The sequence below is a fragment of the Aulostomus chinensis genome, chromosome 22 (assembly GCF_037954235.1).
Source record: "Aulostomus chinensis isolate RoL2024-O1b breed Wild chromosome 22, RoL_Achi_v1.0, whole genome shotgun sequence".
In the NCBI taxonomy this organism is placed as follows: domain Eukaryota; kingdom Metazoa; phylum Chordata; class Actinopteri; order Syngnathiformes; family Aulostomidae; genus Aulostomus; species Aulostomus chinensis.
Genome location: NC_141341.1, coordinates 9170410 through 9194566, shown reverse-complemented (window position 1 = coordinate 9194566; position 24157 = coordinate 9170410). Strand labels below are relative to the sequence as shown.

Below are 24157 nucleotides of genomic sequence, written 5' to 3'. Positions count from 1 at the left end.
TCCATCGTTTATCCATTATAAGAAGGGATTTCGCATGGTTTTCTAAATTAACCCTCATATGCAGTCTGAAGTCTCCTGGAAAAAAATAACGTCTGCTCAGTTTCTATGGTAACGAGTCGAAAGGATGCCAGAGCTGTCCCATTTGAGACGCTTTTTCTTTTCTTTTTTTTTTTAACCACAAATGTTTTCAAAGTTCTGTTGTCTCCTAATAATCTCTTCAGCCATCGCCTCATATTTTCAGCTTGGCACTTGAGATACTGGAAGCAAATAACAGAACAGTGGAAACAAGTGAGCTTCCTTTGCTTGATAGGATGGCAGGTGATATGAGAGGCATCAGTTACATGGGTAGATGGAGGTGATAAACCATAGTATAATAGCTGACTTTCTGACAAATCCCATGAAGATCTCACTTTTATTGCATAAAATTATAGTTTCCATTTCATGGGAGTAGAAGGCTCTGATCTCTGCAGATATTCGCTCTCAGAGAACAACCTTGACTGACAGTGCAGAATGAATAGGAATCTTCATTAACTTCATTGATGAATGATTTGCTGTACCTACTGGAGATGTGGGCAGTGCTCCAGAGGTCTGGGACCTGGCGAATGATCATCAAGGCCACAGGATTTTATAGATATTGAGGTCACTTTCACTGCCTTTTTTTTTTTAATCTTTCCTTGTATGGCATTAGAATACATGCCAGATGAATAAAAATACCCTCTGTTACACACAAATACTAATTTGAACCCAAATATAACACTATTTTCCTATTATCTAAACTTTTCCACATTTTCTCTGTATCTTTGTAGGCTGTAAACTTCCTCATAATCTATAACGTCAAAAATTCCCACATGGATCAAAATTTCCATTTATTTTTTGGTTCAATATGGTTCATTAAAAGTAGATTTTGTCAGACATAATGAATGACTTTCTATTCTACTTCTAAGGTGTCGGGTGTGAAACATACCAACAGAAGCAGCAGCAGCTGATGATGATAATGGTGCTCGCTGTCTTCGGCTGACGGGAGCTGAGCAACTTATAGTCTGAGAGATCTTGAATTCCACCCATCTTCTTTTGGACATTCTCTCTAATTTGATCCCACCTGTGCAGCCTTTCTGTTTGTGCAACAGCGTCAGCAGGAACTGCTGGGCATTTGAAAGTTTTGGCAGTCTCTAAATTATTGATTCGCTGAAGGAGTAGTGTGTCAGCAGTTACCCAAGAAACTTTAGCTGGTAGACTACAAGAAACGGATCAGGACAGAATGTTCTTGTAAAAATTAAAAACACAAAACGAGGCATTTTAATTTAATGAGAGTAAGAGATGAATTCCTTAAGCATTTTCAGGTGCATAAAGCAATGAAATTATAGAAAGAAGATACCAATTGTGTTTTATGAAAGCGTGACTGAGGGGCTGGACCACTCTGTTCAAGTCATTTGGGTATCCCTTGCTAAAACAAAAGCTGTGTAAAACAACACCTCCACCCACACTGAGATATCTAAACATTAGTCATCTCAACATCCTACGCAGGCAGTCAAAATAAGATATAGGATTTACTGCAGGGATGCTGTGCTGTCAGTATTTTCAGCCACTCTCTGAACTGGCTACTGCAGGTCAAAAGTGCTGGGATGAGTATGAGAAAAGCATGACTGAGTATGAATATGACAATACAATGTGTACTGTTGATGACCGAGACAAAATAAAACTGAGACTTTGTTGAGTCACTTCAATCAAGGAGATATTGCAGAGTTGGATTAAATATTCATGAGATGAGGGGCTCATCAGTGATGAGAGGCAGTGAGAGCGTGGGGTTTTCAGGACTAAGCCGAGAGACGCAGCACACGGTAAACACAATCTTGTGTCTCACACACAAGAGCATCGACTGTATGCCTGACGTGAATGAAAGTCTGTCACTCACAGTCCATTAAGTTAATGAGCCCATTAACTCTCACTAGGTATCACAACACCTATGAATGGACTGAGCATATCTTGTTTATGTCTTGTGCATTGTTGTGTTGTGTTTTATGCCTCAAAATGTATATGATTTAATTAAGCCAATGGCAATTAAGCTGCTTTTTTTCATATGATAAATGAATGCATAAGTTATGGAACCTGTTTTTGCTACAGAACAAAACAAACAACACCCATTATACAGTGATAAATGTCAAAAGTATATCAAAGGTCACCTATACACTAAATAAATATAGTAAATTGTTTGTCGTATTTCCAATATATCTTGAATACTCATATCAACTACTGAAAGTAAAAATTGTATCCTCCAAATGACCGCATTGTGCTGCCATCTGGTGGCTGGAGGTGACCTATGAGTGGATTTGTTACTCCACAACGACAGGCGGCGCTATAAATCTAACAAAACTGACTCAAGCAAGCCGGCTGCCAAAGAAGACGACGGTCAGCACGCCGCACTGTCACGTTCACCACGAAAGACACTAAACGGTAGGTGATGTGGCGTTATTATTAGTATTACTATTATTATTATTTTTATATCTCGATCTTGAAATATTGATACAAATACAGTAAAGCTCAGTTTTAAGCTAGACTATCTATCGTCATATGGAGCTATTCTGGCTTGTTGAACTCAAAACGAAAGTTAATCTACGGTAGACAGATAAAGACCTTGTAAGGAACTGAAGGAATCGAAACTCCTCACATCACCGCAGAGGAAGCAGTTGTAGCTACATTTGGTGTGGTTCTCATAAATATCGAAGTTAAATACAGATTCCATGTGACCAATCAACTATATTTTCATTCTTTCAGCTTGTCTGAGTCTGGCCGTGAGGTCAAGGTGACGTCCTCCTCATTAGAAAATGTCAGCAGTGACTGGAGTCAGGGTTCTCCCCGGCCTCATCTTGCAGCAAACCCCTGGGCTCATAGAAATACGTTTCACATCTCCCTACCTTCCCAGGAGGCTATTCAGTGTTACTTCAAAAAATGAGAAGTCAAAGGCCGCTGTCAAACGAGATAATGAATATCTGCTGGAGAGTCTGACGCTTATGGGTGTTGATGTGATGAGGGCACGCCAGCGCCACCCTGGGGTTTTCCGTAAACTCCTCACTAATGAGCAAGGCCTTTCCCAGTTTCTGCAAAACAAAGGTGCCAGCAAACAAGTCATCGCCAGCATCATAACGCGTTATCCACGCGCCATCATCCGCTTGACCCAGCAGTTGGAACAGCGTTGGCAACTGTTGAGAAGCATCTTCAAGACAGATGAACAAATCATAAACGTCATATATCGTTCACCTGAGTCTTTCTTCCGCTCCAGTAACAATGAGAACTTTGAGAATAACATCAGCTATCTGACCTCCATTGGACTCGACACCAAAGATCTCCACCGGTTGCTGACAAGAGCCCCACGGACACTCGCCAACACTCTCGAGCTCAATAAACAGATGGTGACATACCTGGAAGATGTTGGTGCAGAGCTTGGTGCAACAGATCCAAAGGAGTTTGTCAGAGCTGTCATATGCAAAAACCTCTTCATACTCATCCGAAGTAAAAAGAGAATCAAGGAAAACGCTGATCTCCTGAGAAAAACTGTTGAACTGAGTGACTCTGAACTGCTGGACCTATTTCAAGGCAATTGGGCAGAAGTTTTTACCTTGTCGAATGTTTGTATGGAAAAAAATTTAAACTACCTAAAGCAGGTTGTGATCTCCCAGGGATTTCAGGAAGCTGACTTCAGGGAGATGATCCTCAGGTGTCCAAAAGTGCTGTACAGGGGTGGGGATACACTGAGTTCCAAACTGGAATGTCTTTTAAAAGAAGGAATTACCATGGAGCAGATATTAATGAAGCCAAGGGTTTTGGAAATCAGTGTACAGACCATTAGAGAGAGATTAGAGAAGCTTCGAAGGTTTGGATACAACTTTGAGGAAGAGGGTATCTTCATCCTGTACACTAGCCAAAAGCGATATGAAGCAAAGTTGGAACTACTTGCTGCATTTTGGCACAACTGAATTTTTAGTGTTGCTATTGAATTAAATTAACTTGAGGACAGTTTTCTTCGGTCCCATCTCTTATCCATAACTAAAATATGACATGTTGTTTTTTTCTTAAATGTTTTTAATATGCTCTTGGGCTGCCATTATTTATTAACTGATTGTACTCAAAGATAAATTCAGTCACAATTTCCTCAAGCTTCACATGACTTTTTTTTTTTTAACAAATGGTCACAATCGGCAAATTGTTTCCATGGCATGGCTCAGCGGTAGAGTGGCTGTCTAGCAACTAGAGTGTCGCGGGTTCGATTCTCACTTCCCCCCGGGACTGTTGACAGTTCCTTCATGTGCTTATTTTTTATGAATTATTGAATGACAGACATTTTTTGTCAAAGATGTATGAATTATTCATGTTTGAATTGCTGATTTTCGATCCCATATGAAATAAAAGCCATCAGAACATTGCAATCTCCCTACATTTCATTCACTATAATTTTTTGTTATGAGTAATAGACCCTTTTCGTTTTTAGGTATATACGATTTCACTACACTTTGAAGGAAACATGTTATGTAAATTAAAATAATACCGTTTAAGTCGTGCTGTCCATTTCCCACAAGAAAGCACACCTCCACATCTGTAAGCGGAACCAATGTCGCTTGAGAGTCCAGCACGGACCTCGCTTTACTGTTGCACCTGTACTTCCTCATGCAATGAACGATCCCTGCATGTTATGGTGTGAGACAGCACTATTTTCCTCTAAATCATTTCAGACTTAACTTTTAACGGCATAAAATGACAGTTCAGTTTGCTGGCATTTGCCGACCGTTCCATTTGTTTTGTTGAAGTTAAGGTTAGCTGCTAGCTTTTTAGCATGTTAAGTTTGTGCATGCTTCTGTAGCTGCTTATTTAGATGTCGTGAAATAAAATGACGGATAACAATGGCGTTAAGTGAGAGTAGTAAATATTAATAAAGTAATATAAAATTGCTATTATTACGACAGTGAAATGTAGCGGCGGAAATGTACCCAAGCATGTAAAATGCTGGCAAAATATGAGTGTAGTTTTACGTCGAGGTGTACACACTCGGTGTCAAGAAAAGGTAATGTGTCTCCTGTTAAAGTGTGGTCATCTGCTTGGTTTGTCCTGTTTTATAGGCAGAAATAGAGAAACCTTGCGATGGTGTGATGGAAAAAACTGGAGAAGAAACTGCTGCAAAGGGGTCAGACGTGGTAGTAAAAGGTGAAGCTTCTCTCAAACCACAGTGAGTAATTAATCCATCTCTCGATGTATTTTATATATCTGTCTGTCTTATCTATGTATCTCTGTCTTACACCTGTCTGGCATAGGAGTACAACAGGAATGTTAGCCATATGTAACCTCAGGTCTTTATCATGTTGTCAGTGCAGTTGTGTAATTATTTACTCTTCTATATCCTGTGTTTGCAGATTCATTACAACCAAAGAGAAATTTCATGAGTTTGTAGACTCTGAGTGGAAAGGGCAAAAGGGAGGAAAAGTCAGTGAAAATGAAGGACTTGAAGAGTCAAACGAGATACCTGCAGATGAACCTGAATCTAAAAAGCTCAAACTGGACCCAGAGGAGATAAATAAAGCGGGGAAGCCAGATGGAAAACGATTTCGTGGGCAGAATAAGTCACGGCCACACAAGAAGCCTACCTCCTATGATGAGAAACGACTGTGTGCCTCGGTTATTCAGGTATGAAGCTTCAACCAGGCTTTTTGAAACACTGCATGCTTATCGATCACCGTCACTGAAGAGGGTGTTCTCACGGTTTCTCTCGTCTCTTCAGGACAAAAAAGAATGCCCGTTTGGAGACAAATGCTACTTTTACCATGATATATCTGAATACATGGCCACCAAGCCGGCTGACATCGGGGAAAGCTGCTACCTCTTTGACACGTTTGGGAAGTGTCAATATGGTCTCACCTGCCGCTTTGCCAAGGCACACACTACATTGGATTTCAAAACCATGGAGAAAGCAGATCTAGTTAAGTCCTACGAGGGCAGGACTGTGCTAAAGAACAGCCTGAGTAAAGACCTCCAGAATCGTCTTAGGAAGCATTCGGTCCCTTTCAAGAAGTCTGCTGAGTATCTGAAAACCCTTTCAAACAACAAAGACAAAAGAGAGCAGCGAGGGAATGGTAAGTTTTTAGAGAAACGTAGATGATCTGTGAATGCTCAGTGAGTGTTGGAGAAGATTCTTACAGGAAATGATTTGCCTCTTTGATATTTTCTGATATTTTGTGGGTGTAGTTCAACACTGTCTTTACATTTGAATAAATTTGGAAGTAATTCAGGCTTTCGGCTCACCCAGGTGCAGTTGACACACCGCCAGATCCAACAGCAGAGGCACGAGGCGCATCTACTGAAGCAGATACACAGATAAAGCAGGTTTTGTGTTCATTGTTTGGGCTGATTGAACCTGTCAGAGTGCGGCGGTCTCCAGTTAAGTCTCTGATTGGCTATGTCGCAGGAGAATTCGGAGAAACCGGCCTCAGTGAAGACTGTCGGCCCCTTGACGGACACAGATGTCATCAAGTTGCGTTCATGTGAAAAGAAGCAGGTATCTTCCAGTCCCCTTTCTCCAATATCACATATTCTTTTTCATTTTATTCTCTCATTCTGATAGCATCAGACATTTGGGTCAGATAGATACTGTACAAAGGACCTGGATGAATAATTAATCATTGTAAAGGACATGTTTTTAAAGGATATTTATGTATTGTTGCCGCTTAAAGAGGGCTAAATAAGTACGATGTGCATCCGTTGTGTTTTGTTCAAGGTGGACTTCAAAGACAAGCTCTACCTCGCTCCTCTTACCACCGTGAGTTCCCCCAGACCGATCCCGTCGTCTGTCATTTTGAACTACAGATTCTTTGATAAATTCCACAAAAGGTAATTTAACAAGTTAAATGAAATTTAGGTTTTGATTGAATTTCTTCTCTTTCCTTAGTGTGGAAATCTACCTTTCCGACGTGTCTGCAAGCGCTTCGGTGCAGACATCACCTGTGGAGAGATGGCCATGTGCACCAACCTGCTGCAGGGCCAACAGTCAGAGTGGGCCCTCCTAAAGAGGCACGAGAGTGAAGATCTTTTTGGCGTTCAGGTGAAAGATGCATTGATTATGAGGATTTGAAAAATGAGTATTTGTTTTGAGGGAGACAAAAGCTAGAGTTCTGAAGTCTGTCTCCAGGTGGAGGGCTGCTTCCCCGACACCATGACGCGATGTGCTGAGCTCATCAACAACAACACCGACGTTGACTTTGTGGACATCAACTCGGGATGCCCCATTGACCTCGTCTATAAGAAGGTAAACCTCTTCATCCATTAGATTTGAATTGATGGTGCAAGTTGTTGCTTTGCTCTTCCTTCTTTTCCCGTGTACATTGTTGTACTTCATTGTAGTATTGCGGTTTAGATGTGGCGATAAAGGCTTTCGAGAGTGCTTTGATTCTACAGTTTGTACAGCAAATGAAAGTTAAACATCAGTAGGACACTGTGACACTTGCTCTTGTTCACCTGTCGCCAGGGTGGAGGCTGCGGCTTGATGACACGTACCAGAAAGTTTGAGCAGATAATCAAGGGAATGGACTATGTAAGTGTTTTTTAATTTAACAATCTGGAAATCTTTACAGTGCTTAGCGGGTTTCTCTTTGGTTGTCTGGAGGAAATGCCACAGGTGCTAATTAAAAACAGTGCAAACCTGATTTGATTAGCTGCTAATTGCTTCTCCTTGTAATTTCACGGTCAAGGCTGAGCACGTTTTCATCCTCCCACAGGTCCTGGATGTCCCTTTAACAGTCAAGATCCGCACCGGTGTTCAGGAGAAGTGCAACATAGCACACAAACTCATCCCAGAGATGAAGAAGTGGGGCGTCTCCATGATCACGGTGGGTTGTGCAGTAGAGGTTGTTGTATTTGTGTGTACTCTCAGTCACCCAGGTCATCGTAATTCTCAAAAATAATCAATTTAGGCAACTGGACTCACCTCTTGTAAGTGACGACGTTTCGCCTCTCATCCAAGAAGCATCCTCAGTTCAGGACTGAAGAAGCTTCTTGATTTATTTAGTTGCCCTAAATAGATTATTTCTGAGAGGTAGAGGCTGTTAAAAGTCGTGGCGACTCGAAATGGAGACGCGCGTTTGAATCGTCTGAAACCGCATGGAGCTGGGAAAATGTGAAACACACGCCCTTAATAAATGACACCATCCTTTCACTCTACACGATACACTTTTATCAGTCATGCATTATCTGAGCACCTGCTTGATGTTGTCATTTTGATATCAACAAGGAAATAAAGATAGCTTTTAAAAGTAGCTAGGTGATTGCACTGACATGTCATTTTGTTGTAGTTGCACGGCCGATCCAGGGAGCAGCGCTACACTAAACTAGCTGACTGGGACTACATCACCACCTGCTCCAAGCTGGCGAGCCCTGTCCCGCTGTTCGGTATGCACATTTGTAAAGATTGGGCTGGGGGGGTTAAGAAGAAGACAAAATACAAGACAGTTTCTTCTGATGTAAAAACGGAAAAAAGAAAGAGGTTATTAGTGGAAAGGGTGAAGATGAGGAGAACTTGTGGTTTTGTCGCACTCAGGTAACGGAGACATTCTGTCCTATGAAGACGCCATGAAGGCCAGAGAGACTGGAGTTTCTGGTATCATGGTTGCAAGGTAAGTTTCACCTGATTTATTAACATCAGTGTAGAGAAAAAGAAAATCCCACAGTCCTGTTCTAGAATCAAGAGGTGGTTTTTTTTCATGCTTCCATTTTGCAATCAAAGCAAGCATTTTCCTAGTGTTTCTCCAGTGACGTTTTCCTTTGTTGCACTTTCTTATTTTCACAGTTTCAATGTGGTTCAGCAGCTTAAAATTTTCTCAACCCACATCCATTAAATCCAATAGTCCAATAATCCATGTCCTGAGCTTGATCAGTTGCGCATGTTTGACTCGTCTCCCTTCAGGGGTGCTCTCATTAAGCCGTGGATCTTCACTGAAATCAAGGAGAGCAGACACTGGGACATCTCATCCAGCGAGCGACTCGACATTCTCAGGGATTTCACCAACTACGGCCTGGAGCACTGGGGCTCCGACACTCGAGGTGTGGAGAAGACGCGTACGTTCCTGTTAGAGTGGCTCTCCTTCATGTGCAGGTGGGTTACAGACACATTGCATATCTCTAATGCTATTAAAGGTGTCTTAGATATTTCTTAAGTCTCCCCTCCCACTCTCAGATATATTCCTGTAGGGCTGTTGGAGCGAGTTCCTCAGAAGATCAACGAGAGACCCCCGTACTACATGGGCAGGAACTACCTGGAGTCGCTGATGGCCAGTCAGAACGTCGGTGACTGGGTCAGGATTAGGTGAGCAGCTAACAATTTAAGAAGCACTATTTGACATTTAAAAATAGTGTTTTGATCATATTAACCTTTTATTTCCAGTGAAATGCTGCTCGGGCCTGTACCCAAGAACTTCAACTTCTTGCCTAAACATAAAGCCAACGCCTACAAGTGAAAAGAAACATGTCCAGGATTCTGGAATTTTTTTTTTTTAAATCCTCATTATTATTATTAATTTGTTCGTGCTGGAGAATAAAATGTAATGACAGAAAATGTATGGCTTTTTGAATGATATATTTCATGTTTGAGTTGTGGGGCAGTTCTGGCAGTATAGATAGCATATAATTAATTGTGTATACTTTAATATGCAATAAAGTCTTTTGCCTCACCAATATATTTTCTTTTGTTGAATTTTCTAGTGTTTTTATGTCCAGGGGTTAACTGTAATTACATGAAACATCAACAGTTTTAGAATAATGACACCCAAAAATTAAGGGACATTGTGAAATATCAATACCATGTTAACATGGATGGTTGTTCTGTTTTTTTACAATTAGATGAAAAAGGAGAACTAATTTTAATTTTCATATTTAAGATTTAATTAGGAGTTGATTTGGCCTATCACTCACATTTACATGGGCTTACTTTGGCTTTAAGATATAGTGCATCAGGAAAACCTGGGTTTTCTACAGGAATATCCAAAATATAAATTAATTTTAAAAAGTTTAGCAAATTATTCACAATTTGTGTGAAGTTTATCATAATTGGGCTGCATTTTCAGTGCTTAAAGTGTGGAAGTATTGGCATAAATTACAAAAGTATTGTGTTTTCTGTGTTCGAAAGACACAGAGTATACATATTTCACAAGATACAAAACTTAAATGTCCAATCTATGCTCTAAATAGGAGTAAGAGCTGTTCTAATTACACTGTCTGAGATAAGTACATGCTACTCAAGAGAGCGCGTCTCTATCCTCAACCCCGATCGTGGAACAAACCCTCACCTGTGACTCTTAATTGGCTGTCCAATTAGCAGCTACCAGGTGCGACTAATTGGCGTCAACCCACTGGTGGCGTGTTTATCCGGCGGCAGCAGGGAGCCGCTTCAGGGCTTTCATTTTGAATCCATGGCTCGGTTCAGGGTCGAGCTGGCGGTGGTTCTGACCGCAGCTCTGATGCTGGTTTCTGCTCGAGGATGGGAGCGGATCAATGAAACGCAACTTTTGACCTTCTACCAGACCGGGAAGTGGGGCGAATTACCTGTGACGCTGGGTAAATGACTACCATATAATGCGTTACACACGTCACATAAACCAAATGATCACGTGTGTTTACACTCAATATGGTCTAAAACACAATCCTTTCATTTAGTAGTTGTTCAAATGTGACTGCTGTTCCACACTCAATTGTAACGAGAAACAGTGCAACTCTGTATCTAGGGGCTTTTCTTCAGCAGGCTGACTTTTATCTAACTTGAATAAGATGTTTCTCTGTGTTCTACTGTGAGTCATCATTCCTCTTTTCATAGTCTGTTCAGCAACTCTGTTGTGAAATATAAGCTTCAGTATATTTAAAGGCAGCATGTTAACTACCATTCTCTCATGCAGATGATGATGACGACTACGACGATGACGTAGATGACATTTTCGAAGGTGATGCCACCGTCAACCCGGGCCCTTTTTCTAGCCATGGATTCCAGGTGGAAGCAGAATCTGGTCCAAGCAGCTGGGACATTGACACAGTGGAATTTGTAGATTTCCCTCCCCCGAGGGGCTGGACCAGCAGTACCAGTCAGAGTAACCTTGGGCTAGACTTCACCTGCAGTGAAACCGGCTTCCAAATTACTCTTCCAGATGGTCTGAGTGACTTGAAAGTCTTGGGTATGGACTTGGACTTTTCTATGCACTTGGTCCCCGTGTTGCTGTTGCTAACGCACTCATATATTCACCAGGTTCCAAGGACCTGCAGCCTGTCTCGGAAGCTCCAGAGTCTTGTGGTTATGATTTGAACCTGTTCAAGAACACCTTGACTGTACCCTTTACTGGGTGCCATGTAAAACATGTAAGTTATTTCCTTGACTCGCTGCTGTCCTGAGACGGTTGTAGATGGCTCCTGATTAGACTGGTTTATGATTTCAGACCGACACCTACAGCCTCCAACTGTTGTACGAGGATGAACTTGATCAGACACAAGTTGCCACACTGTCTTGTGAAGCTAATCGGAAGCTTCAACCCAGCCCACTTCCTCGCACCAGCAGCGAAACCAAGGGCACTTCGAAGTGCACTAGCACAACGACTACACCACAAGCCTCATTCCGGTCAAAGCCACAAAGTGAGCGATGACATTAATATTGCAAATGAATATTATTGCACTCTTACGAATGAGATGGCCACATGTACCGTAATGGGAGATGTAGCACTGAAAATGTGTTTGGAACTAAATTTGATCTGCTGCACAATTGTTGGCCACAAAATCTACTGTGTTTTTTTTTTTTTTTTTTTTTTTTTTTAATGTCTTCATTGCAACTGATTTCAGATTGTAATGTTGCAATTGGGGAGATGGTAAATTGTGGCCCATCAGGAATATCTGCTGCGGAGTGTGACAAGCTGGGATGCTGTATGGATTCTTCATCTGCCTGCTATTACCCAATGGATGGTGAAACTTCAGTCTTTTTTTTTTTCTCTCTTTTTGTGTTGGTCTGATAACTGACTCTCTCTACTTTTCTCTTTAGAGTGTACTGAGGATCTACATTTTGTGTTTGCGATTCGCTCGGACTCTGCTTCCATCCCTGTGGACCCCACCCAGCTCGTTATTCCTGGGACTAATTGCAAACCTGTCCTTGTCAATGACAAGGTTGCCATTTTTAAGTTCAAAGTTACAGAATGTGGCGCTCATGTTTATGTAAGTGGTCACAGCCTGATTTCAGTAGCCTTCATTGTATCCAGTGTTTGCAGCACTGTCTGGCATGCAGCTACCATCTGAGAGTTGACTTTCCATGCAGGAAGTTGGTGACGTAAAGATCTACCTGGCTGAAGTGCAGACGTTGGTTAAAGTACTAAACCTAAAGTATGGCATCATCACAAGAAGTGATCCACTTAGGTAAGTCCATGTCGGTTCTTCAGACGCTTGTCATTCTAAAAACTCTCACCTGTGGCCATTTATGATTTTTTTTTTTTTTTTTTTTTTAGATTCATGGTTGAGTGTCGTTACGGCAAAACGCTAGCTGCTGCTCAGCCACTGGCCAGTATTGGCTACATGGTGAAGACCACATCTTTTGACTTGCCATCTGCAGTCATCTCAAGAGGATTATATGGCGTCCAGTTGAGAATTGCTCAAGGTCAGTGATTTGTCGCCAAACAAAGCTTGAATTAATAACTAATTCTGTGCCTAATCCCAACAGATCAGTCTTATTCAAGTTACTTGCCCACTCACCACCAGCCCTTGAGGCTACTTCTTGGCAAACCTGTGTATCTTGAGCTCTGGCTGAAGTCTCCAAAGCCAGATGCAGTAATTCTCGTCAACTACTGTGTCGCTTACCCTCGTTCTGCGAAGAATGCTTTGGTGCTTGTGTATGAAGGGTAAGCATGACTGTCTAAACAAACTGCTAAGGTTCCCTTTGAGATCTATAAATTATGTGACTTGATCTCTATAGGTGTGCCAACCCACATGATCCAAGTGTGTCCATCCTTCAAGTCAATGACCTACCCACAAATCGCCACCAGAGACGCTTTGTGGTCAAGGCTTTCCAGTTTATGGATCAAAAGACAAACAAGTACCTTGATGAAGAAGTGAGTATTCAGGAGGCAATTGTGTGTTGAAAGGGTTGAAACTGCATTGTCCCTTCACTTGACTTAAAGATGAGGCACTTAATGAGATTCCTGGATTGTTGCTCCTGCAGATCTACTTCATGTGCTCAACAGAGGTTTGTAGGCCAGGAGAAAAGACCTGTGAAGAGAAATGCTTTGATGGAAAGGTGAGTCTCAGTCCTACATTTTATGAAGCAGTGTCTGGTTTAACTTTTTTTTAAATCTTTGTTTGTTTGTTTTTTTCCAGGCATAGGATTTGCCAGCTAACAAGCTTGAACTTTCAGCTGATCGAAGCTTTGAACTGACATAAATAAAACTCTTTTTATACGTCTGTGTTGGATGTTTATGTATGAAGGCATGAGAATATTTGCCTTTTTTAATGGTTTGACAATCCTTCTGCTACTTAAATCTACCAGCCTGACTTGAGGTTTAATGTCTGCCTTGTGAAGAGGCAATGGGTGTTTGAAATTCCACAACTTGAATTAATGATGCCATGTAAATCTTATTTCTAGACTTTAATTAGATTTTATCTTTAAAATGACACCCCCAGCAATAAAGTTAGAGGCAGAAACCACTGCTCAGTCAAACCTAACAAAATTGCAAGCATCTTTATAGGAATTAAAAATGGGTTTTATTGGAATTTAAGAGAATTCCGTCAAAGATTAGATTCCAGCTTGTAAAATGGGATGTGACTGCATCAACCTATAAATCATAACCCCCCAGGACCTCATAGTTGAGAGCAACATCAGAAACAAAAATACTGAAGAGTGCCTGTACACCATATCAAAATTTGCATATCTGCTTGAGGTATTCGTATAAATAACTGGGGGGGGGGGGGGGATACAAAATTAATATTGCAAAGGCAGTTCAGTTTAACTCGTAAGTGCGCACCTCCTTTTTAGTGAGGACCATTGTGATAAACGTGACGAAGCATCCGAGCTGACCCACAATTCTTTGCGCCGTGAACGCTCCACTAGCCGTACTTTATTTGTATCCGCCGGTGTGCTAATGCTAGTACCTATACTTCTCTCAGCCACGGTTTCTACGTGTCTCCTCGTCTGCTGAGCTGCTGGTCTGTAGCGTCACGCAGGAAGAGTCAGTCAGGTGAGAAGAGTCACGACTAGTCTGGTTAAGTCAGTTGGTGGCTAGTAAACTAAACCAGTGCCTTGTTTCTGAAATAAACGTCAGGAAAGCTTGGTAAAGCTAGCTAGTCAGACTTGTTTAGTCCAGTTGTTGCTCAGGCTCAGGGAAAAGGCTCGGTTATCATGATTTAAACATGGAAACCTGCCTTTCTAACCTCTCAGATATAATCAGTGTCCACGTTTGGTGTGTGTGCTGTCAGCGAATTTATCATTGACTTAAAGCCTGTTTTTTTTCTTTCCATTTTGTCTATAAATGAGGGGATTATGAAATTATATGAACGATAAATTTAACAGTTGCACGTGTCCATATTTATAATCCAAATCTGATCTGTCCATGCAATTATTATTATTGTTGTTGTTATTCTTATATTTTTGGCGGTCATAACGTTCTAATACTTCCACTTCAAAGGTAACAAAGAATTCAGGGCTTTATTTTTCTACTACACTTATAGATTAACTGACAAGTTAGAATTTATTTGCGTTGAAATACAGCTACATTTAATAATTTTGTGTGTCACCCCCTCCCCCCATACAAAGAAGTGCTTTGCAGTGCAGCCTCATGATGAACCTACAACAACAAGAACAGTAACTGTGTTATATTCAAGAAATTAGGCTCCAGTGTCTGATTGTGTATTGGTATAAAAGCAGAGCTGAAAGAATGTGCATCGGTGCATCTCTGTGTTAAATTATTCTTTGTGTATGCGTGAGATTTGCACTTAGCAAATGATCACTGGAGGTAACATTTAAGTATTCATTAGTAATCCAAATGAAGTAAATGATTCATGCTGTAAGTTAACTGGCTGCATCAGTACCCTGTTGTTGTTGTTGTTTTATTTACTAAAATAGATACAGTTAGAACAAGTTTTTTTTTAATTGTGCAACTCTCAAAATGCCCTCTCAACGTTATTTATAGCAGGTTTCCCAATAATTAGGCAGCTTCATTTACAGTGTTGCTATTTCAACTTCCTGATTCACAACCTGCTGCGGTACAGAGGCGCTGTTAGGACATCTGCAGTCAGCTGTTTTGCAGGAAGGAGGAGCTTCCCCTCCTGTCTTATGATCTTACTGAGCAGAATGTGGCCTCACAGCAGTCTCCCTGTCCAACCCTCAGCTCTTGTCGCTGGCAAAGATGGCACATCTCTCGCCACTTTTCAAGTATGTGGATGAACATCAGGATCTTTACGTGAAGGTAAGCTCAGCTACAGTGAGCTTTATTACCCGTTGGGCTTCGTTGCAGTAATCAAATAGTGTTTATTAATGCTGAGCAGCATTAAAAACCTTTGGTGCAGTAAACTCTCCAGAGAGAGGGATTTCCAAACATCAAGCTAAATATCTACTTTCAGTTAGGGCAGGGTCATTTATTGATGATGTATAGTGAGATATTTGATTTTGTTATATTTTAATATAGCGCAAGGGTTTCCTGTCTTTAAAGGCTGCATTGAAGGGAAAGATAGAAAGTGAAAGTGAACTTTCCAGAATATTGGCCTATTTTCCTTTGTCCACACAGCTATGATTTAATATTCACATTATGGGAGATTATCAAAAGTTTTATTGTGTTCATATTTTGTAAGAAAAATGGCAAATAATATATTGTTTAACCTTATATATATATCTATATATCTATATCTATATATCTATCTATATATATCTATCTATATATATATCTATGTATATATCTATATATCTATATATATATCTATATATCTCTCTATATATATCTATATCTATATATCTATCTATCTATATATATCTATATATCTATCTATCTATCTATCTATCTATCTATATATATATATATATATATATACATATATATATATATATATATCATGTTGAACTATGTTCCTAACTAAACGAAACCACTGGTTGCTTCAGGCTTCATATCATGATCAATATTGATATTGATCAATAAGAAAAAAATAAAAATCCTCATTTTTTTGTTGTTGCCATATCACTCATGCGTCCTGTGAGTAAAGCTTTAATATAATGTCACGAGACATATCCTGCGTGAAGCACCTATGGTGTTTCCTCTGAGTTAGGAGGATTGGTCAGAGTTGTTGTTCTTTCCCAGCGCCTGGCAGACTGGGTGGGTGTCCAGAGTGTGTCTGCATGGCCGGAGAAACGCGGGGAGATCAAGAAGATGATGGAAATGGCAGCCAAGGACATTGAGCGGCTGGGGGGGACAGTGGAGCTGGTGGACATTGGCAAACAGAAGGTCAGAGGCTGAGCACTTTGATGAATTAAGCATTTTTGTGTCCGAGCCAACACACATCAAACAGCTGATGGCTTTGATACTTGCTGACCATGCAGCTTGCATCTGGAGAGGAGATCCCCCTGCCCCCGATCATCCTGGGGCATCTCGGGTCAGATCCAGGCAAGAAGACCGTGTGTATCTACGGTCACCTGGATGTTCAGCCAGCAAGCATCGATGATGGCTGGGATACGGATCCTTTCACTCTAGTGGAGAAAGACGGTGAGAGCAGAACAGTTTTGCTGTTTGACTGTTGTCTGGATGACAAGCTCTGTAAACACAAAACTCCTTTCTCTTGTCAAACTGCAAACCTGCCCTGAACTGAAGCAAGGAATCTGGAATCTATCAGCACAAGAAAGTAGAACCAGGAACTTAATATCATGTGTTAAACTTTTGCCAGTTTCTCTTTCATTGGAGTTACAGCATGATTAGTTATTTTAGTAGCTTAGATATAGATTGTTTTCAGTGCGCTCTGAGCTTCAATCAGATTTTTCTACTTGCGATCATATCGCTGCTATATATTTCCAAAGTCCAGCTCCTGTTTCCTCCCGTTTCAGGGTTGAGTAATGTTCTCAGTTGTGTCTTATCTGCAAGCTTCAAAAGGGTCAAGCAGAAGTGTAACTCGTATTTAGCAGAATCAGAAGAAGATTTCGCCTCGGGGGGAAGGCGGCAACTTGCCCACACTGTTTACAGTGGGGGTGGGAGGCTGCTGACGTCAACTGGGGAGATAATTGGGCGGTGGAAGGAATACTTTGAGGAACTCCTCAATCCCACCAGCACGTACTCCGTGGAGGAGACAGAGTCTGGGGAGTGCTTGGGGGGGGGTCGTCCAATCTCCGGGGCAGAAGTCGCTGAGGCAGTTAAACAACTCCGCGGTGGCAGAGCCCCGGGGGTGGATGAGATCCGCCCTGGGTATCTCAAGGCTCTGGATGTAGTGGGGCTGTCTTGGCTGACACGTCTCTGCAACATTGCGTGGACATCGGGGGAAGTGCCTTTGGAGTGGCAGACCGGGGTGGTGGTCCCCGTCTTTAAGAAAGGGGACAAGAGGGTGTGTTCCAACTATCGGGGGATCACACTTCTCAGCCTCCCTGGTAAGGTCTACGCCAGGGTACTGGAGAGGAGGGTCAGGGCGATAGTCGAACCTTAGATTGAGGAGGAGCAGTGTGGTTTTCGTCCTGGCCGTGGAACCATGGATCAGCTCTTCACCCTCGCTAGGGTGCTGGAGGGGGCATGGGAGTTTGCCCAACCAGTCCACATGTGCTTTGTGGACTTGGAGAAGGCTTATGACTGTGTTCCCAGGAGCATACTGTGGGGGGTACTCCGGGAGTACGGGGTGGATGGCCCTTTACAAAGGGCCATTCGGTCATTCTACCGGAGGAGTGAGAGTCTGGTCCGTGTGGCCGGTAGTAAGTCGGACTTGTTCCCAGTGAGGGTTGGACTCCGCCAAGGCTGCCCTTTGTCACCAGTTCTGTTCATAACTTTTATGGACAGAATTTCTAGGCGCAGCCGGGTGGTGGAGGGGGTCGAGTTTGGTGGCGGGAGGATGTCGTCTTTGCTGTTTGCGGATGACGTAGTCCTCTTAGCGCCATCGGGCCACGACCTTCAGCTCTTGCTGGGACAGTTTGCAGCCGAATGTGAAGCGGCTGGGATGAGAATCAGCACCTCCAAGTCTGAGGCCATGGTCCTCAGCCGGAAAAGGGTGGTTTGCCCACTCCGGGTCGGGGGGGAGGTCTTACCTCAGGTGGAGGAGTTTAAGTATCTCGGGGTCTTGTTCACGAGTGAGGGTAAGATGGAGCGGGAGATTGACAGGCGGATTGGGGCGGCATCCGCAGTCTTGCGGTTGCTAAACCAGTCTGTTGTGGTGAAGAGGGAGCTTAGCCAAAAGGCGAGGCTCTCGATTTAGCGGTCAATCTACGTTCCAATCCTCACCTATGGTCATGAGCTTTGGGTAATGACCGAAAGAACAAGATCGCCAATACAAGCGGCCGAAATGAGTTTCCTCCGCAGGGTGGCTGGGCTCTCCCTTAGAGATAGGGTGAGAAGCTCAGTCATTCGAGAGGGACTCAGAGTAGAACCGCTGCTCCTCCATGTCGAGAGGAGCCAGTTGAGGTGGTTCGGGCATCTGGTGAGGATGCCTCCTGGGCGCCTCCCTCTGGAGGATTTCCAGGCATGTCCAACTGGGAGGAAGCCTCGAGGCCGACCCAGGACACGGTGGAGGGATTATATCTCTCGGCTGGCCTGGGAACGCCTCGGGTTCCTCCCAGAAGAGCTGGTTGAAGTGGCTGGGGAGAGGGCAGTCTGGGCTTCCTTGCTGAGACTGCTGCCCCCGCGACCCTGACCCACCGGATGAAGCGGAGGACGACGAAGACGAAGACGAAGAAGAAGATTTACAAAAACAAACATCTGTTTTACGAGACAAATCGATAAACTGTATGAAATGCATTTTGCATTTTTATCTTTTGGTAAGGGAGTGTGTGCGTGTCGCTGTCACACCTATGAACCCTGCAACCATGTACGTGGTCCAAGACTGCTGTCACTTATTATGGATTCAACTTGGAAAATATGAGTCACCCTTCTGGCACAAGGCTGAAATGTGAACTTCTGTACAAAACCTGAATTTTAGAGGGAATAAATGAGTCTTATTTTGTAAAAAAAAAAGTTTTAAAAGAAGATAGAGCCATATTCTACGCATGGGGTGTTTTTAATCTATAAATGCTGCCATCGCAGGTAAGCTCTATGGACGAGGCTCCACCGATGACAAAGGTCCAGTGCTGGCCTGGTTTAACTGCATTGAGGCCCACCAGAAGATCCAGCAGGTAAACTTGCTAGCACAGTTTCCTCCTTGACTTCTAACATCCTTCAGTTGGCTTTGTGGCATTCGTTCCAGAGCAGACTACAAAAACCTAACAGCAGAGTGTAGTTTAGAGATAGCAGGTCTTTTAGTGCTTTACCACCGAACTAAACTCACGCAAAACCAGTTTGTTTTTTTGTTGTTGTTTGGCTACTGGACTTTATTTATCCGACTAAGCCGTTTATTCTTAGATGCTGATCGGAAACATCAGCACCAGTTACAGTTTATTCCCTGAAATGTCGTTTGAGCTGTGATGGTTTACGGGAAACACTCATGTTGGGTAGAATATTTGGAAGGTGGATGGTTTTGTTTCTTAATCAAACTGGGGCTCAGAAACAGAAGTCAATTCTTTCTTTCTTTTTGCCTCTTTTTAATTTTTTTCCTTATTAAGAGAATCTTAAACTCTCAATAGAGACGAGTTGCTAAATTTAGTCTTGTTGTTAAACTTTACTTGGGATATTAGGTCATCCTTATTGTTGCATAAAATGAAATGAACAGGCAGTTAAAGTGCTGTTGCTCCTCATTGTCCTCACATTTAAACACGGTAAATATTTGGCTGAATTTTGCAGATTTGATAGATTTTTTTTGTGTTGGTGTTTTTTTTGGGGGGGGGGTGCAGAAGAAAAAACTGTAAAATAGATATACACCATTAATTGTTTCCTCTTATTTTTTTTAACCATCAAGCTGTATTTAGATTTGAGGTTATTAAAGGACGTAAACGACGATGTCACACTTTGCTAGGATTTATTGTTTGAAGATGTAAATTATAAATAAATCACAGTTCAAGATAAAGTGATACTAATCGAAACAGACGTGCTGAATAATTATTATTGAACTGTCTCCCAAAATGAAAAGACCTTTTGTGTGACATGGAAATGACTTGTTGATCAGTTCAGGCTGAGTGGTCAAAGGTCTCTGCGTGAAATAGATTATCCTGACTGAGGCATGTCTTAGCCTAGCAATCACTTAATGATTAAACCCACTCACGTCCACTACTTGTTACTTTGGACCACTTTGAGTTTTACCTGAAATAGTACTTGAACTTATGATGACCACACGTATCTGCAGATACCATACAAACCCTCAGAACTGTTAGATAGCAAAGTTTCAGTAAATACATCAAAGTTCATGGGATTTTCGTTACAGGAGCTTCCCATCAACATTAAATTCTGCTTCGAGGGGATGGAGGAGTCCGGATCTGAGGGTCTGGATGAGCTGGTCTTCGCCCGCAAGGATACCTTCTTAAAAGATGTGGACTATGTCTGCATCTCTGACAACTACTGGCTAGGCAAGACCAAACCCTGCATCACCTATGGCCTGAGAGGCATCTGCTACTTCTTCCTTGAGGTGAGGTGGTTGTGTGTTACAACACTACACATATTTATTTGTCCCAGTAGTTTGAGTCAGAGCATTAAAACTCTACTTTGTTTCTAAATTTAAAGGTTGAGTGCGGAGGGAAGGACCTGCACTCTGGGGTTTTTGGTGGCTCTGTTCATGAGGCCATGACAGATCTCATCGCACTCATGGGCAAGTCGTAGTCATTTCCTCATAAATTGGATTTAGACCAACACCGGTTTGACTGAAGACATGGTTGGGGATTTTAATCTTTTGTTGTCTCAACAGGCTCCTTGGTGGACAAACGGGGGAAGATCTTGATTCCTGGGATGTACAATGACGTGGCCCCTCTAACAGACGAGGAGAAACAGCTGTATGAGAAAATTGACTTTGACTTGGACGAGTACTGCAAAGATGTCGGTGTCGGACAGTTACTGCACGACACAAAGGCACGGAACTGAATTCTCTCCTTTACGTCACTTAGCAGTTTGGAATGTTTCGCAGCAGTTCTTTTCACTGCACAGTCAGGAGAAAGTTTTCTTCTTTGTGTAGGAGCAAATCCTGATGCACCGCTGGAGGTATCCATCTCTCTCTCTTCATGGTATTGAGGGTGCTTTCTCCGAGGCAGGGGCCAAGACAGTCATCCCCCGTAAGGTCATCGGCAAATTCTCCATCCGCCTCGTCCCTGATATGGACCCTAAAGTTGTGGAGAAGCAGGTAGACATCAAGGACTTCACACTGGTTGTTTAACACCAAGGCCCTGTGTGAGGTGCTTTTTTGATATGAAAGGGCCTACAATGTCATTGTGAGGTACAAAAAAAAAAAAAAAAAGTTTTCAAGCAACCCCATTACAGAGACTGGGTCCACTGCAGGAGATTTCATTTCAATTGCTAAATAAATGTGATGTATTTCTTTCACAGCCCTTACAAATGAGGCATCTGTGCAGTTGTGCTCTGCCTCAAACAAACACAGTGCAGCCACACTGTGGGAGTAGTACACCTTGAGCCACTCGTCACCTTTGGACATGGATAGATGATCAGTTAGACAAAATTAACATTAGGCTCACACAGCAGGCCTGCATGTGATACCAGAACACTGTGTAGAGCACACAAGTGGAAAATTACCAGCAGCGTAATGTTTCTGCTTCATCTGCAAATCTGAAGCAGGAGGCTGTGAGTCTGATTTATTGTCTCCGCTGGAAGCTTTGCACTGAAGACGCTGACCCACGCTGAAATTGACACTGTTGTTGCAAAAAAGGCACGTTATCATCATGTGACTTAACCATATTCAAGGTGGTGGTGTGCAAGTGGAAGTTGAAACATAGCGACTGGACACTCCCCCCCCCCCCTACATTTGTGGAAGTGTGTCACAAATATGACTCTCTTGGTCACTCTTTGGTGAAAATAATATTACAATGACAGAAAAACTGAATTCTTGCTTGTAAAGCAGATTTACACAGCAGCAATTTCTCCCAGGCTTATGATAACAAATTTGCCCAAAAAAACTAAAAGAGATCTTGTGCGTCACATTAAAATGAGAGCCATAAAAAGATAACTTCCATAAGCATATTGCTCTACATTGAAAAAAACAAAACAAAACAATTTAACACATGAAAAATGAAAATGACAGACATGCTGAAAGCAACCAGAATTAAAAAAACAGGAAAACACTTCCAGGGATCCACACATCCATCTGTCTGTTAAGATCGTCAGTGTTTCAGGTTGAGAGTAAGAATCTAGTTCAGTTGCTGTCATTCCGGACATGTAATGGCAAGATTGAGCCTGTGTAGGATCCACACAGAGGGCCAAATGTGTTCCTTAAAGCTGTTTCTTTTCATTATGATTTCGTAGGTCATCGACCATCTGCAGCAGAAGTTTGCTGGACTGGAGAGTCCAAACAAACTGAACATATACATGGGCCACGGAGCTAAAGCCTGGGTCTCTGACTTCAACCACCCACACTACATGGCTGGTCGAAAGGCCATGAAGACAGGTACAGGCACTGATGTATGAAATACTGATAGAAGTGGGTATAATTTAGAGGGTAGGTTGATTCAATTAGTTTTTATATACAGTACAAAATCTCAAACAGCAATAGAAAATTCAATGATATGAATGATAAGAAAACCTGGAATAAAACAATCCATAGTTTCAAAAGTGCATCCTCCTTTTCTGGATTTGTGTTTTTCATCATTTTTCCTCCCCGTCTTTGCCACGCCTTAGTCTTCGGTGTGGAGCCTGACCTGACGCGTGAGGGCGGGAGCATCCCCGTCACCCTGACCTTCCAGGAGGCCACGGGACGGAACGTCATGCTCCTCCCGGTGGGATCGTCTGATGATGGAGCTCACTCCCAGAATGAAAAGCTCAACAGGTGTGTGTCCGTTCAGCATTTCTAACTGTTGTGCTAAAGAACACCAGAGAAAGGAGTTGTAATCACCTTTTTGTAAATTGGTGGTCCTGTTGAGGGAAGATAAGAACTTATTAAGACCAAAAGGATTTTTTTTTTTCACTGAAGTGTATTTTCTCCCCCTTCTTAGATCTAACTACATCCAGGGGATCAAGATGCTGGGTGCCTACTTCCATGAGGTGTCCCAGCTGGAGTGAAAAGATGGTTCCTGTCAAACGTAGAATAAAGTCCATCCTGTCTGTCAGAACCTTGGCCTCTTGATTTATGTTCCATGGTGAATGGTTTTACACACACTGCCCAAACAATAAAAGAAACTATCATTGTTCCACAAGTTTGTCTCAAAGTTTTTATATGCTCAAGGAATTGCGTTAAATTTTATTTATATACCCATGTCACTTTATTGGATAAAAAAAACAATCTAACTTATTTTGTGTAATAATACTGCACAGTAATTATTTGGCTAAACGTAAGTCAGTGAATTCATTGTGATTTGACGCCGTCGAGGATATGTGAGATATTCATTGAAATGATTGCCAGTAAGCAAAATTAGTACAGAAATGACAGGTTTAGTTTCAATCATGGTTGCACTGAAACCTGTGATTGGACCTTTGTCATAGCATTTTCTACAGAAGCACTAAACATTTGGACTGAATTTTGCCAAAATGCAGAAAAAACGGGCCCTGCGCTTGTGAAAGTAAAGTAGCCATCTTTTTTTTTTTTTACATAGGTCTGTGCCAATCAATGAAGAGGTACACCTACAAACTCCTAAAATCATTTTAAAAAGATGTTTGAGTTTCAATAAAAAAGGCTTTTCTCTGTACACATGTTTTTCTCCTTTGCTCATTTGAAATTGTAAGATCTCAACTTGTATTTTACGGTGTATTCTTCATTTTAAGTCTAATACGTGAAGACCATTTTTGTCCAAAGAAGAAACAAACACATGCGTATTGCAGGAGCTTGAGGCGTTGCCATTGCTGTCCCTTTAATGAAGGGGGCGGGGTCTGCTTGGAGGAAGTGCTGCCTGACACCATCTGTCAGCGGAGAAATTCGATAT

The 24157-nt window shown here is 42.1% G+C and overlaps 4 protein-coding genes across 5 annotated transcripts; all 4 read left to right on the top strand.

The window, feature by feature from the left end:
* The first annotated feature begins 2368 nt into the window (after window positions 1–2368).
* Window positions 2369–4421, top strand: mterf1 (mitochondrial transcription termination factor 1). Its single transcript, XM_086193183.1, has 2 exons — window positions 2369–2451; window positions 2773–4421. Exon 2 carries the CDS (start codon window positions 2823–2825, stop codon window positions 3969–3971), a length of 1149 nt encoding a protein of 382 aa, XP_086049309.1. The 5' UTR covers window positions 2369–2451; window positions 2773–2822; the 3' UTR covers window positions 3972–4421.
* A 189-nt stretch (window positions 4422–4610) lies between these two features.
* On the top strand, window positions 4611–9707 carry dus3l (dihydrouridine synthase 3-like (S. cerevisiae)). 2 transcript variants are annotated; one of them, XM_086192967.1, is made up of 16 exons: window positions 4611–4687; window positions 5109–5215; window positions 5400–5670; window positions 5765–6116; window positions 6290–6366; window positions 6449–6538; window positions 6758–6799; window positions 6929–7081; window positions 7169–7285; window positions 7505–7570; window positions 7755–7865; window positions 8328–8424; window positions 8573–8648; window positions 8939–9127; window positions 9209–9337; window positions 9416–9707. In XM_086192967.1, the coding sequence occupies exons 1-16, from the start codon at window positions 4685–4687 to the stop codon at window positions 9486–9488; spliced, it is 1953 nt and encodes a 650-aa protein (XP_086049093.1). In that variant the 5' UTR covers window positions 4611–4684; the 3' UTR covers window positions 9489–9707. The 2 variants fall into 2 exon arrangements, with proteins under 2 accessions (XP_086049093.1, XP_086049095.1); XM_086192969.1 differs by lacking the exon at window positions 4611–4687 and adding an exon at window positions 4696–4804.
* A 671-nt stretch (window positions 9708–10378) lies between these two features.
* LOC147240630 (zona pellucida sperm-binding protein 4-like) lies at window positions 10379–13449 on the top strand. Its single transcript, XM_086193064.1, has 12 exons — window positions 10379–10584; window positions 10920–11192; window positions 11264–11373; window positions 11451–11643; window positions 11848–11967; window positions 12044–12213; window positions 12314–12411; window positions 12501–12649; window positions 12713–12890; window positions 12965–13100; window positions 13211–13285; window positions 13366–13449. Exons 1-12 carry the CDS (start codon window positions 10440–10442, stop codon window positions 13369–13371), a joined length of 1653 nt encoding a protein of 550 aa, XP_086049190.1. The 5' UTR covers window positions 10379–10439; the 3' UTR covers window positions 13372–13449.
* Window positions 13450–15358: 1909 nt separating this feature from the next.
* On the top strand, window positions 15359–23439 carry cndp2 (carnosine dipeptidase 2). The gene is made up of 11 exons (XM_086193888.1): window positions 15359–15449; window positions 16332–16475; window positions 16571–16733; window positions 19239–19327; window positions 20509–20709; window positions 20805–20889; window positions 20986–21146; window positions 21250–21414; window positions 22548–22689; window positions 22920–23067; window positions 23234–23439. Exons 1-11 carry the CDS (start codon window positions 15390–15392, stop codon window positions 23298–23300), a joined length of 1425 nt encoding a protein of 474 aa, XP_086050014.1. The 5' UTR covers window positions 15359–15389; the 3' UTR covers window positions 23301–23439.
* The last annotated feature ends 718 nt before the right edge of the window (window positions 23440–24157 follow it).